Source organism: Hemitrygon akajei, chromosome 2, assembly GCF_048418815.1.
Source record: "Hemitrygon akajei chromosome 2, sHemAka1.3, whole genome shotgun sequence".
In the NCBI taxonomy this organism is placed as follows: Eukaryota; Metazoa; Chordata; class Chondrichthyes; order Myliobatiformes; family Dasyatidae; genus Hemitrygon; species Hemitrygon akajei.
In genome coordinates, this window is record NC_133125.1 from 184,906,610 (window position 1) to 184,922,155 (window position 15,546).

The 15,546-nt window shown below is 43.8% G+C and overlaps 1 protein-coding gene across 1 annotated transcript in view; it reads left to right on the forward strand.

Moving 5' to 3' along the window:
* Nucleotides 1-15,297, forward strand: part of LOC140738410 (neural cell adhesion molecule L1-like) — a 56,248-nt gene extending 40,951 nt beyond the window's left edge. Inside the window, exons 2-6 of the mRNA XM_073065675.1 lie at nucleotides 709-1,014; nucleotides 5,434-5,724; nucleotides 11,732-11,992; nucleotides 14,234-14,350; nucleotides 15,233-15,297. Of these exons, the coding sequence (XP_072921776.1) occupies nucleotides 709-1,014; nucleotides 5,434-5,724; nucleotides 11,732-11,992; nucleotides 14,234-14,350; nucleotides 15,233-15,297 (1,040 nt within the window). The remainder of the gene's footprint in view (nucleotides 1-708; nucleotides 1,015-5,433; nucleotides 5,725-11,731; nucleotides 11,993-14,233; nucleotides 14,351-15,232) is intronic.
* Nucleotides 15,298-15,546: the final 249 nt, after the last annotated feature.

Sequence of the window (15,546 nt, forward strand, 5' to 3'; positions counted from 1 at the left end):
GGATCCCAAAACCTAAGGACTTTATACAGGGGCACAATTCAGAGCATACTAATTGGCTGCATCACTGCCTAGTATGGGAACTGTACTTCCCTCAATCGCCAGAGTGAGTGGTGCAGACAGCCCGGCACATCTGTAGATGTGGAGGGCACGTAGTTTTGAGGAAATAGGGAGGCTACAGAAGGACTTAGACAGGCTAGGAAAATGGGGAAAGAAATGACAGATGGAATGTGGGGTCAGGAAGTGTATGGTCATGCACTTCTGTGGAAGAAATGAAAGTGTTGACGATTTTCTAAATGGAGAGAAAATACAAAATTCTGAGACACACAGGGATTTGAGAGACCTTGTGCAGGATTCCCTGAAGTTTAATTTGCAAGTTGAGTCTGTGGTGAGGAAGGCAAATGTGATGTGAGCATTCGTTTTGAGAGGACTAGAATATAAAAGCAAGGTTGTAATGTTTCCAGTCAGAACCGTGGGAATGATTGTATTAAACGCTGAGCTGAGGCCAATAAACAACATCCTGACGTAAGTATTAGTATTGTCCAGGTGACCAAGGCTACAGATCAAGTCGCCCCACACAGCTTGGTCCTGAAACTGCAGTAAAATGTCCAATAACATCTGTTCATGTAATATTACTCCTGTGCTGTAGTTGTCTCACTTTCCACCTGCTCTACAGTTTAAATGATTATATTTTCCTTTTATTCTAACCAGCTGAAAGGGAAGAAGTGGTTGGTGTCCCCGGTTCATCAGTTTTACTGGATCCTGAAATCACTGTTGATTCCAGCAAGAATGAAATCCTTTGGACTTTCAAAGCCAGCAACGAAAACCATGATGTTATTTTGAATCACGTCCCAGGTGTCGCCACATTGGAACCGAGTGAACAGTTCAAGGACCGTTTACAATTCAACGCTTTGAGTGGTGCACTGATGATAAGCAGATTAAGTGCCCGTGACCAAGGAGATTACACCTTCACTGTTGATGGGAAAGAGTTGAAAATAATGGAGTTGCTTGTCATTGGTAAGAAGTTTCAGATATTTGTGATGTAGTGTGTGATTTATTAATGGCAGAATCTGCCATGGAAACTATAATCTGTGATTTTTATTTCCATCAAAGTCTAAGCAGGATAACCTCTGCTGTGACTCATCAACTGAGTCATTGGAGAGACATTGAAGCTGGTGATAAAAAATAGCAGAATTTCTGCAGAGAATCTGATTCTCCTCTCATCACACACAGTCTTACATTTTTTAAACACAAATAAAGTGATAAATGAATAAACACAATTTCAATCGGTATAATTACCTACCAACCTCTAACATTTTGAATATTTGTAGAATTACATATTTACAATAGTCATACATCCCAGCTGGTAGAATCCTTTTGAAAGCTTCAGAGCACAAACTCCAAACACCCAAAATACATCTCTTTTGTGAAAGTGCTGAAGGATGGCTCTCTGAATACAGAACTGGCCAGAATATTAACTATGTATTGCATTAAACTGCTGCTGCTAAGTTAACAAATTTCGCATCACATGCCAGTGATAATAAACCTGATTCTGATTCTGACGAAACAGACCCATCCCATTGTGACAGGGATACACTTTGACATTGTACTAATGCACACAATGACCACTTAACGATTTCCTGATCACACCCTGAGGATTTAAATGACAACCAATCAACATGAACATTAATGTATTGTCTTCCCCTGGGACCGAATCAGAACGTCCAAAAAGCTTCAACGCCTCGGCCTCTGTACCTCCCCTCTTGACTTCCTCACTAGTCAGAGCGGATCAGAAATAACATCTCCATCTTGCTGACAATCAACACTGGAACACGTCTTAGCCCACTGTTGGCGACAAGGAGGTGTACAAGAGTGAGGTAGATCAGCTGGTTGAGTGGTGTGACAACGACAACCTTGAACTCAACGTAAGTAAGGCCAAGAAATTGATTGTGGACTTCAAGAAGGCAAAGTCAATAGAGAATACTCCCCAGTCCTCATCAATGGATCAGCCATGGAAAGGGTGAGCAGTTTCCAGTTCCTCGATGTCAACACCACTGAAGATCTGTCCTGGGCTGAACATATTGATGCAGTTACAAAGAAGGCACAACATCAGCTATGTTTCATTACGAGTTTATGGAGTCTTGGCATGTCATCAAAGACAAATGTAAAAATGTGCAAGCTTCTACAAATGTACGTAGAGAGCATTCTAACTGGTTGCATCAGTAACTGGTATGGAGGGGCCACTGCTCAGGATCAGAAAAAGCAGCAGAACGTTGGAAACTCAGCCAGCACCATCATGGGCACTAACCTAGTATCAAAAATACCCTCAAAAGGTGATGCTTCAAAAAGATGGTATCAATCATTATGGAGCCCTGTCATCTAGGATGTACCCTCTTCTCAATGTTACCATCAAGGAGGAGGTACAGGAGGCTGAACACACACTCAGCATTTCAGGAACAGTTTCTTCCCCTCTGCCATTGCATTTCTCAATGGACAATGAACCCATGAAATATATCTCACTTTTTTTGCTCTCTTTTTGCACTATTTATTTAATTTATTTTTAATATACACTTATTGTAATTTATTGTTTTTTATCATTATGTGTTACAATGTACTGCTGCTGTAAAAGAACAAATTTCATGACCTTTGTCGGTGATATTAAACCTGATTCTGATTCTGATTCAATGATTAGTTTCAGTCACCTTAAACTGTCAGTTGAAGGTGGAGGGGCCGGTCGTGTTGAGGAAGCAGAGAGGAAGGACTTTGACAGATTTGGAGAGGTGTCAGATGGAATACAGTGTCAGGAATTGTATGGTCATGCGCTTTGGTAGAAGGATTAAAAACATAGATTATGTTCTAAACGGGGGAAAAAATGAAAAATCTGAAGTGCAGAGGGATTTGGGAGAACTCGAGGATTCCTGAAAGGTTAATTTGTAGGTTGAATTGGTGGTGAGGAAAGTGAATGAGATGTTCACATTCATTTCAAGAGGACTAGAACATAAACACAAGGATGTGATGCTGATGCTGTATAAATTACTGGTGAGGCCTCACTTGGAGTATTGTGATTAGTTTTGGGCCCCTTATTTAAGAAAGGATGTGCTGACATTGGAGAGGGTTCAGAGGAGGTTCACAAGGATGATTGCTGGAATGAAAGAGTTATCATATGAGTAGTGATTGAAGTTTCTGGGCCTGAACTCAGAGGAATTTAGAAGAATGAAGGCGATCTCATTGAAACCTTTTGAAAATTGAAAGGCCAAGATGGAGTGGATGTGATGAGGATGTTTGCTTTCGTGGGCGAATCGAGGACCAGAGGGCACAGCCTCAAAAGAGAGGGATGTCCGTGTTGGCTGAGGCTGAGTGACCTGGACAAGAAATGTAACTCAATATCTAATCATAGATGCAAAATTGGCATCTTTGAATGTGATCAGTGTAAAGAGAACAGTGTGATGTGTCAACACCTTACAATAACTGGCCAAGGTCAAGGCTGATGTGAGTTTTTTACAGGAGTGTGGGCTAACACACTCTACACCTACCAGAGTTGGTTGTGATGGTGACCCCATGGTCTGTCTGTGTGGTTGGGGGCAACGATTGTCATCCTTCTGGCCTGGGAATTCTGTTACAGGGTGACAACTTCTCAATCACCCAAGTCAGAGAGGTGGTTGGGGTGTGGCTCCTTGTGGCATACATAATGTACTGAAACACTCTGCTCTGGTTAATGAACACGTACACCTCACCCGTGCGGAGCGAGCGGCTGGCCATCCTCGAGCCGCTCCCACCACTGCCGGGTGACATCACAGCTGGTCATTCTGGTTGGTGACATCATCGATGCAGCCGGTAGTGCCGACAACAGGCTGGACAGCACCTCCAGATTCCTGATGGAAACAGTTAAAATAGACAAGCTGCACAATGCCTTCAGCACCCCTTCAGAAGGACGGTGATGGTTCACTGACTGAGTTGTACTCGGCTACGTGGGACTGGAAGTGTGGAGTTTGCAAAGATTCAGTATGACATCTAAAACTGACAAACCTCTATAGATGTGTGGTGGAGGGTGTATTGACTGGTTGTGTCACAGCCTGGTATGGAAACACCAATGCCTTTGAATGGTAAATCCTCCATAAAGTATCGGATATGGTCCAGTCCATCATCAAGGAAAGCCCTCCCAACCACTGAGCACATCTACACAGAGTAATGTAGCAGCAAAGTAGCATTCATCATCAGGGACTCCCACCACCCAGGTTGTGCCCTCTTCTCACTGCTGTCATCAGGAAGAATTACAGGAGCCTCAGGACTCACACCACCAGGTTCAGGAACAGTTATTACCCCTCAACCATCGTCAAGCTCTGGAACCAAAGGGGATAACTTCACTCAACTTGCCCCATCACTGTAATGCTCCCACAACCAATGGACTGGCTTTCAAAGACTGTTCATCTCATGTTCTTGATATTTATTGTTTAGTTATTACTACTATTATTTTATTTGTATTTGCACAGTTTGTTGTCTTTTGCACATTGGATGGGGGGGTCATTTGTGTTTCTTGTAGTTACTGTGAATGCCCGCAAGAGAATAAATCTTATTGTTGTATATGGTTACATATATGTACTTTGATAATAAATTTACTTTGTATTTTGAACTTTGAATAATTGCCTGGACTGGACTGAGAGGATAAAACTGAAATTGGGACTGTGGGGAGGACGCTCCCTATCGATATCTGGGAAGAACCTGGTCAACAAGTGTGAGGTTCTCTCAGGCTGCTGTACTTGGTGCAAGTGTTGCCCATGCCCCGCTCCTCCAGCTTGAGAATCACCCGAGCTGTTTTCAGGTTCATCTGGGGGTCCAAGATGGAGTGGGTGAGGTGCAGAACACAACGCACAAATCCCTGTATAACGGGCGCAACAATTTACCCAATGTGTCCCTCACCCTGATGACCAACTTCATGTGTGGCTGCATCAGGCTGTGTGTGGAACCTAAGTACATGGGCACCAGGTACCACTACGTGCTGAGGCTCTGCCTGCCCCCTGTGTTGCCAAGGTGTTGAAACTGAGGGATGTTTCTGAAAAGGGGATGAATGAACCCCAGAGAAATCTGAAGGTGAGGCAATTCAACTTTCTGAGAGATGGAGAATAGAGAAATCTGAAGCCAGTGAATTGCCAGTTTTGGAGCCAGTGTAGATCAGAAGCACTGGGATCTGGCTTGAACAGGTATAGTGTGAGAGTGTCGGATCAGCCAAAGTTGATGAGGGGTTTGAGGTGGGAGGCTGGGCCAGAAAGAACTTCCACAACATTCTTGTCTGAAAGACAAGTTCCTGTAACCCCAGTAAAGAGTGGCACAAGATCTATTCAGTAGTATTTTCTCATTTGCTGTAGTTTCACAAAGTTCTCTGTTTAAGTGTTTCACAGCCACCACATTTTAAATGAGTCCAAATATTTTTATTAACAGATACAGTTAAAGAAGAGGTTGGTCTCCTTGGCTCATCAGTTTTACTGGATCCTGAACTCAAAGTTGATCCCAGCAAGAGTGAAATAGTTTGGATGTTCATCGACAGGAGCATTTTGCATCATGTCCCAGGTCACAGCTTAGTGGAACTGAGTGAGCAGTTCGAGTTTCGTCTGCAGTTTAATACTTCTAATGGTGCTCTGACTGTGAATGGAACAGAACATGGCGACCAAGGAGATTACACCTTCATTGTGGATGGACAAGAGCTGAGAATAATACAACTACGCCTTGTCGGTAAGTAGCTTTATGTTTCATAGAACGTAGAACAGTACAACATAGTTCAGGCCATTTGGCCCACAATGTTATGCTGACTTTTTAACCTATTCCAAGATAAATCTAATCCTTCCATCCCTCATTGACAACCATTTTTCTTTCATCCCTGTGTTTATACAGGATGTGATTGGGTACAGAACTCGCCATAGTTTTTGTGGTTGTATTTTCCAGCAGAGGCTAAGTTGGGTGACTCACCTGATAGAATAAACACTGAGGTGTCAGATATTGAATGCAGCCATCATTCAAACACCATCTCTGTGAGTACCTGCCATCCCAAGGAGGAGCCCGTTCGGGATTTGATCCAACATTCATTGCTGCACTGGTGGGATGAGAGAAGAAGAACTATTTGTCAAACCTGAGGCTTGGGTTTTCTGTTGGAGAGAACAGAAGGAAATGGATGTGAATTGAAAGTGTGGATGGATGGAAAAGGTGGAAAAATGGAAAAAGTAGCAAGAGAAGGGATGGGAGGGGAGGGAGGTACAAAATGCATTAGATTAGTGTGGGAAATGGGGAAAGGGGTGTGACTTGATGGTGAACGAAACATCAATAGCAATGATAATAAATAAAAGATGAGATTTATTTATTGAGCACTTTTCAAACAGATGATGTAGTTCAAAGTTGTTTGCAATGGGATAAAAGTACAAATATGTAAAATAAAATAAAATAAAAATAAATGTAAATAAAAGACAAAACGATGCTCATTGAAAGCAAGATTAAATAAATAGATTTTAAGTTCTCATTTAAAGGTGTCAACTGAGTCTGCATCCCCTATGGTTTTAGTATTGAATTCAACAATTGAGGAGCGCAGTTCAGAAAAGCTGACCTGCCTATTTTCTTCTGAGGGAGATTTTTTTTAATTTAAGAGACCGGTGGCAGAAAACCTGAGAGTCTGAGCAGGATTATGAAAGGAAAGTGATTCTGTGATGTACTCTGGTCACAAACCAGTAAGAGTTTTAAAAACAGGGAAGTCAAGTTTAATATTAATTTTAAAAGATACAGAAAGCTCCTGGAGCTGCCAAATTTCATCCCACCAAATTTTTATTGGCGTGTTTATGTGGGATAAAGCCATTCTCTGCACTGTGAAGTCAGCAATGTATTGTAATAAACTTTTCCATTCTGTTTGGTAATTCCAGGTACTGAGATAAGGACTAGAATTTTGGGAAACTGACCAGGGAGGAAGATGGAGGATATAAAAAGAATTAAGATTGGTGTCTCTGTTTATGTTTTTGAAATCCATACAATGCTCACAATGATCACATTAATCTTGTTGTTTAAACCCTGCTTCTGACATAAACATTCAGCCCCTGGTGATCTGTGAGAAATATTTCGAGCCTGGCTGACAAAAAGGCAACAAACCTGAGGATGTTCTCTGAAATAACAAGACCAGAATCTTATTGAAAATGCTGAGGTGTCAGGGTATCGATGTTCCCTGTGCAGATGGGTCACCGGTGGGTCAAAATGCACTAATGGAGTGTGAGGAAGGGGTAATTCCACAGCCTATTAAATGTACACCTTCCCCTTCCTCCTGAGGTGCCGTGTCTGATGGTTTCCACGGCAGTGCCCATTTCATTGATTTCAATGTCTGTTCCTCATGACAAAAGTCAGGAAAGCATTTCCATGTGTGAGGCTGCTCTGTCCCACTGGGAAAACAGCAAGAGTTCTTGGAGCTGGTGGTAATTCTGGGATGAAAGGTGGTGATGAATCAACATTTAGGAGGGAGACTGAATATCTGTCCGAGTGGTGCCACAGCAATAACCTCTTCCTCAATGTCAGCAAGACCAAGGACCTGATTACTGACTTCAGGAGGAAACCAGAGGTCCATGAGCCATTCCCATCGGAGGAACAGAGTCGGAGAGGGCCGGCAACTTTAAATTCCTTGGTGTCTCATTACAGAGGACTTGTGCTGGGCGCAGCAGTTAAGAACAAAATGAAGAAGGTGCAGCAGTGCCTCTACTCCCTTCGAAATTTGCGGAGATTTAGCTTGACACCTGAAAATCTGACAGACTTCTGTAGATGTGTCATGGAGAGTATATTGACTGGCTGCATCATTGGAACCACCAATGCCCTTCAGCAGAAAATCCTACAAGGAGTAGTGGATACGGCCCAGTCCATCATGGGTAAAGCCCTCCCCACCATTGAGCACATCTACATGGAGAGTTGTTGCAGCCTCCATCATCAGGGACCCCCACCACTCATTCAGAAACAAGTTTTGACCCTCAACCATCAGACACTTGAATCAAAACAGAGTGAGTGGGAAGATGAATGATTGGGAAGCTTTTAAAATCCAGCAAAAGGCAACTGAAAAGCTATATGAAGGGAAAAGATGAAATATGAGGGCAGACTAGCCAATAATATAAAGCAAGATACCAAAAGCTTTTTCTGTTATATAAGGAGTAAAAGGGAGGTGAGTGTTGATATTGGTCCACTGGAAAGTGATGCCGATGAAGTAGTAATGGAGACAAGGAAATGGCAGATGAACTTAATCGGTACTTTGTATCTGTCTGCACTGTGGAAGACACTAGCAGTGTGCCAGAGGTCCGTGAGTGTCACTGCTATTTCAAAAGAAAAAGTGTGCGGCAAAGTGAAAGGTCTTAAGGTGGATAAGTCACCTGGAACAGATGGACTACATCCCAGAGCCCTGAGAAAGGTTGCTGAAGAGATAACGGATGCATTGGTCATGATCTTTCAAGAATCACTTGATTCTGGCATGGTCCCAGAGGACCAGGAGATTTCAAATGTCACTCCACTCTCTAAGACCATAAGATATAGGAGCAGAAGTAGGCCATTTGGCCCCTTGAGTCTGCTCTAACATTCAATTATGTGCTGATGCAATTTGTCCAGTCATCCCCATTCCCCATCTTCTCCCCATCCCTTTGATGCCCTGACTAATAGAGAACCTATCTATCTCTGCCTTAAATACACCCAGTGACTTGGCCTCCACAGTTGCTCGTGGCACAAAATTCCATAGATTTACCACCCTCTGACTCAAGTAATTTCTCCGCATCTCTCTTATAAATGGATGTCCTTCAAACCTGAAGTCCTGCCCTTTGTCCTAGACTCCCCTACCATGGGAAATAACTTTGCCATATCTAATCTGTTCAGGCCTTTTAACATTTGGAATGTTTCTATGAGATCCCCCTTCACTCTCCTGAACTCCAGGGAATACAGCTCAAGAGCTGCCAGACGTTTCTCATACGGTAACCCTTTCATTCCTGGAATCATTCTTTCTCTGAACCCTCTCCAATGTCAATATATCCTTTCTAAAATAAGGAGCCCGAAACTGCACATGATACTCCCAAGTGTCAAATCACGAATGCCTTATAGAGCCTCAACATCAAATCCCTGCTCTTATATTCTCTACCTCTAGAAATCAATGCCAATATTGCATTTGTTTTCTTCACCACCAACTCAACCTGGAGGTTAACCTTTAGGGTATCCTGCACAAGAACTCCCAAGTCTCTTTGTATCTCTGCATTTTGAATTCTCTCCCCATCTAAATAATAGTCTGCCTGTTTATTTCTTCCACCAAAATTGATGATCATACTCTTTCCAACATCGTATTTCATTTGCCCATTCCCCTAAACTATCTAAGTTTCTCTGCAGGCTCTCTGTTTCCTCAACACTACCCGCTCCTCCACCTATCTTTGTATCGTCGGCAAATTTAACCACAAATCCATTATCCCATTGTCCAAATCATTGACATCCATCGTAAAAAGCAGCGATCCCAACACCGATCCCCGTGGAAGTCCACTGGTAACCGGTAGCCAGTCAGAATAGGATCCCTTTATTCCCAGTCTCTGTTTTCTGCAGATCAGCCAATGCTCCACCCATGCTAGTAACTTCCCAGTAATTCCATCGGCTCTTATCTTGCTAAGCAGCTTCATGTGCAGCACCTTGTCAAAGGCTTTCCGAAAATGCAAGTACACCACCTCCACTTCATCTGCTTTGTCTACCCTGCTTGTAATTTCCTCAAAAAATTGCAGTAGGTTTCTCAGGCAGAATTTTCCTTTCAGATAACCATGCTGGCTTTTGTCTATCTTGTCATGTGCCTCCAGATACTCTGTAATCTCATCCCTCACGATCGATTCCAACAACTTCCCAACCACTGGTGTCAGACTAACAGGTCTGTAGTTTCCATTCTGCTGCCTGCCACCCTTCTTAAATAGCAGAGTAAAATTTGCAATTTTCTAGTCATCCAGCACGATGCCAGAATTTATCAATTCCATCAAGTGCAGGAGTTCTATCCACCCTCAGACCATTAAGCTTCCTGACCAGCTTCTCAGTTGTAATTTTCACTGCACATACTTCACTTCCCTGACACTGTTGAATGTCCGGTATACTGCAGATGTCTTCCACTGTGAAGACTGATGCAAAATATGCATTCAGTTCCTCTGCCATCTCAGCGTCTCTCCTTACAATACCTCCAGGGTCATTTTCTATTGGTCCTATATCTCGCCTCGACTCCTCTTTACCCTTCTATATACTTAAAATAGCTTTTAGTATCTTCATTGATATTAGTCCCCAGCTTCCTTTCATAATTCATCTTTTCCTTCCTAATGACCTTCTTAGTTTCCTTCTGCAAGTTTTTAAGAGCTTCCCAATCCTCTATCTTCCCACTAGCTTTGGCTTCCTTGTATGCCCTCTCTTTTGCTTTTACTTTGCCTCTGACTTCACTTGTCAGCTACGGTAGTGTCCTTCATCCATTCTGATTTGGAATGTATCTGCCTTGCACTTCCCTCATTTTTCACAGAAACTCCAGCCATTGCTGCTCTGCTGTCCTTCGTGCTAGTGTCCCTTTCCAGTCAATTTTGGCCAGTTCCCCTTAAGAAGGGAGGAAGGAGGCAAAAGAAAGGATATTGTAGTCCAGTTTGCCTAACCCCAGTGGTTGGGGACGTGTTGGAGTCTATTATTAAGGATGAGGTTTCAAGGTTTTTGGAGACTAATACTAAAATAAGTCAAAGTCAGCATGGTTTCTGTGAAGGGAAATTTTCCCTGACAATTTTGTTAGAGTTCTTTGAGGAAGTAACAAGCAATGTGGGCAAATGAGAGGCAGTGGATGTCATTTGCTTGGATTTTCAGAAGATATTTGATAAGGTACCAGAAATGAGGCTGTTTAACACGATAAAATCCTATGGTGCTACAGGAAAGATTCAGCAATGGATAGCAGAACGGCTGGCAGGCAGGAGGCAGTGAGTGAGGGAAAAAGGGGCCTTTTCTGGTTGGCTGCCGGTGATGAGTGGTGTTCCTGGGGGGGGGGGGGGTGTCAGTATTGGGACTGCTACTTTTCACATTGTTTGTCAGTGATTTAGATAATGGGATTGATGGCTTTGTGACAAAGTTTGCAGATGATATGAAGATAGTTGGAGGGGTTGGTAGTGCTGAAGAAGCAATGTGATTGCACCAGGACTTTGACAAATTGGAAGAATGGGCAAAAAAGTGGCAAATGGAATATAGTGTTGGGAAATATAAGATAATGCATTTTGGTAAAAGGAACAATAGTGCGGACTGTTATCTGAACAGGGAAAAGGTTCAAACATCACTTCCTGAGCCACTCATTCATCTGTACCATCATCCTATTCCTGCTCTGACTGGCACGTCTATGAACTTGCAAATGAACATCTAAAGCAGAGATGAAACAGTTTTGAGTTTTTGCTTCCACAGCTCTGAAGAAGATTGTTTGGACTCTGAATATTTTTGAGACAGAGGTAGATAGATCCTGGATAAGCAGAGAGGTGAACTGTTATCGTGGGAGATGGGAATATCTACCATCAGGTTAGCTGTGACCTTGTGCAATGACAGAGCAGGGTTGCAGGGTTAAATGGCTTTTATTTCCATTGTTGTGTATATATTTGTTGTGTAGAACCAACTGTGCTTTCATTCCTTTGTACATATCTGGTGCAATGTCACACGGTAAGATTACATTCTACATCAAGATAGGAATATCATGGTTTCATATTCTCTCCTTCAGATGAGCTGTCAGAAGCTTCCATATTTACCAACATCGAATCACTGGGTTTCACAGTCGAGCTCACCTGTGAAGTCTTTGGAGATTCGAATGTGTATCAGTGGCAAAAGAATGGAGGGGAAATCTCCCAGCATCACCAACTAACAGATGAAAACAGAACACTTGTTATCCCAAGTGCTTCATCTGAAGACTGTGGAGTGTACACCTGCATCACAACCAATCCTGTCAGCTCCATCCAGACAAACTACACCTTAATGTTGCGAGGTGAGCTTCATTTATGAATGACATTTTGCAGTTAACATTTAGACCATATTGGTGGGCTATTGAATGCAGTCGATGCAAATCAGTGTTGCAGCAGAGAGAGGCAAAAGCTGAATTAATTGGGTTCACAGAATCCCAGAACAGTTATCGGAGAGAAGGAAGCCATTCACCCCTTTAAGAATGGATTGGTTCTATCACCGAGCGAACAACTGAATCCTATTGTTCTGTCCTCTCCCCACAGCTCTGTTAATTCTTTCTTTCAGATAATTATCCAGCCCTCATATGAAATTACAGTTGAATATCCCTTCACTATTCCTGATGATGAATTCTAGACCCTGTCCACTATTGTGCGTAAAGAGAATCCCCAAGATATTTTCTGTTCTTCTCCCAATCACCTTCATTCCCAATCACGACTGGTTTTAGAAGGTTTCACAATGATCTTCTTCCACTTTATGCCTCTATTCATGAAGGCAAAGATCCTATCTTTGTTAAGCTACTTTCTTAACCCTTTCTACAAATGTCTTGTTGGTGTAACCCTTTTAGAATTGGCTCCTTGAGTTTGTATGCTCTTCTCATTCTTCCTACTCTTGGGATGGATCAATCGGCAGATAATGCACTTCACCGATCAATGAGAACAAACTGCCCACATGTGCATTTGTGTAGCGGCCCCTGACATCAGAGGTCCATGGGGAGGGATGGGGGTGATGAATGGACAAGGGAGTCGCGTAGGGAGCGATCCTAGATTATTCCTCCTCCCACCCTGTCTCCTGCAAAAATGCTATCCCTTCTCTCAATTCCTCCGCCTCCACCGCATCTGCTCTCAGGATGAGGCCTTTCATTCTAGGACAAAGGAGATGTCTTCCTTTTTTAAAGAAAGGGGCTTTCCTTCATCCACTATCAACTCTGCCCTCCATCGCATCTCCCGTAATTCACACACCTCTGCCCTCACCCCATTCCCCTGCCAGCCCACCAGGGACCGAGTCCCCCTGGTCCTCACCTACCACCCTACAGATCCAATGTATAATCCTCCGTAACTTCCGCCACCTCCTATGTGATCCCACCACCAGACACATCTTCCCCTCCCCCCCCCCCCCCCCCCCACTCTCGGCTTTCTGCAGGGATCGCTCCCTACGCGACTCCCTTGTCCATTCATCCCCCCCCCATCTCTCCCCACCGACCTCCCTCCGGGCACTCATCCCTGCAAACGGAAGAAGTGCTACACCTGCCCCCACACTTCTTCCCTCACCACCATCCCAGGCCCCAGACAGTCCTTTCAGGTGAGGCACCACTTCACCTGCGAGTCAACTGGGGTGATATACTGTGTCCGGTGCTCCCGATGTGGCCATTTATACATTGGGGAGACCCGCCGCAGACTGGGAGATCGTTTCGCCGAACACCGGCGCTCAGTCCTCCAGCAGTGGCGGGATCTCCCTGTGGCCACACACTTCAATTCCACAGACCACTCCCACTCCGACATGTCTGTCCATGGCCTCCTCTACCGTCAAGATGAGGCCACACGCAGGTCGATGGAGCAATACCTTATCTCCCGCTTAGTTAGCCTCCTTCCTGCCAGCATGAACATCCACCTCACTGACCTCCGTTGATACCCCTGCCCCCCACCCTTACCCCCATCCCTATCTATTATTTTAGTCTGGTTCTCTTTCTCTCTCTTTTTCCCCCCTCACTATAATCTCTCCCCCCAGCCCTACCTTTCTTTTTCTTTTATTTCCCATAATTCTCCACCTTCCCCCTAGCCCATTTCCCTCCAGCCTATCACTTCCCAGCTCTCTACTTCATCCCTCCCCCCACTTCTTATCCCCCCTCGACCATCCCATGTTACTTCACTCCTGATGAAGGGTTTTGGCCCGAAACATTGTTATTACCTCCTCCCATAGATGCTGTCTGGCCTGCTGAGTTCTGCCAGCATTTCGTGTTTTTTTATTTATTTCCAGCATCCGCAGATTCACTCGTGTTGCCTTTACATTTCATTGTATGTTGTGATGTACATCTGATAAATAAATGAATCTGAATAATCCATTCTTGACGGGTATAACGATGCATTGTGATTAATGATTCTCAGAGTAGAGTCAGTTGGTGTCGGCCTGGGTCACAGATTGGTGAGATTAAACCGGGGCTGGAACATTCCCTTCTTGGCAGGAAATGATGGAACATTATGGTCGTTGCATCATTTGTCATCCACTGCCCGTGAGATGTTTAATGATTTGAATTTAATTTTAATTTCAGGGCTTTCCCTCAATGATGTTATACTGATCACTGTATTGACTGCAGGACATGTGATTTCTGGACCATCTCTTCGTTCAGCCATGTTACCGGACCAGTGGAGGTGGAAAACCCTCGGAGGTATCTGTCATTGATTAATTTGCTCCTGCATGAACTTTCAGACACCACCCAGTAAACCTGAATGAACTTTAACATAATCAAGGGAAAATGTGGGTAGTCGATTACACCTTTGACCCATCCCCCCACTTCCCCTCTGACCTGTGACCTGTGGGATGCAATTGCCCATTTTTTCCCAGTTTTGAGGTGCTTTGCTGTGACACAGAATACCTGAAACAGTCCTGGAGTCACCTCTGATCAAACTGCAGAAGATATTTGGGAGAAGGGGGCATGAGAGGAGCCATCTTCATTCACTCGTGTTTGCTGCATTGTATTGTCTCATCTCACTGTGTCACCAAGTCTGTTTAGAGGTGGGACTGAGGGAAAGATGCCCTTTCATCCTGATGGTGGCCGTGCCTTTGGAAATGGGGGCCTCATTCACACAGAGTGCAGAGTTGTGAAAGGAGTTCTACTCCCCATCTAGTGTCAGGGGATTGAGCAGTTGTCTCTCAGACCTGCTGGTGAGCGTACAGTACATGTGGCTCTTTCTTTCAGACTTGGTGGCAATTTCTCTTGGGTGTTTGCAAAAGTTTATTTTGAAAGAACCTCTCTTTCCAATGCAGTTTTCCACATGGTACACCTCTGTCTCCCAGAACCAAAGAAGATGCAACACCTGCTTTATTACCTCTTCCGTTTCCCCATTTCTGGCACACATATAACCCTCCAGGTAAAGCAGTGAGTGACTTGTACTTCCAATTCTGTGTCCTCACAGCAGTTTCCTGCACATTGGAGAAACCATTACAGGTTGTGTGACCACTTTGCAGAACACCGAGGGTAACAGTGAGCTTCCAGTTGCCGATCACTTTAGTTTTCTCTCTGATTTCCCATCTTTAACCTCTTCCCCAGTTCCAGCAAAGCCCATTGAGGAGCAGCATCCCTTATTCCACATTGAGTCCCAGGAGCTGCAATAATGAATTCACCAATTTCAGATAACCAGCCATTCCAGTTTATGTTAGAACTGACCACTTCTGATACAAGATCAGAGTGTGTGACCAAAACTCTCTTTTCCACTCTCCACAGATGCAGAAATGGAAATCCGGAATTCATTTTTATTCCAAATTTCCAGCAACTGCAGTGTATCATACACCGTTGTTTTTCTTTCTCTTGTATTTCTCAGGATTTCTCTCACTCTTCTCTGTGACTAAAAACATCAAATCTCT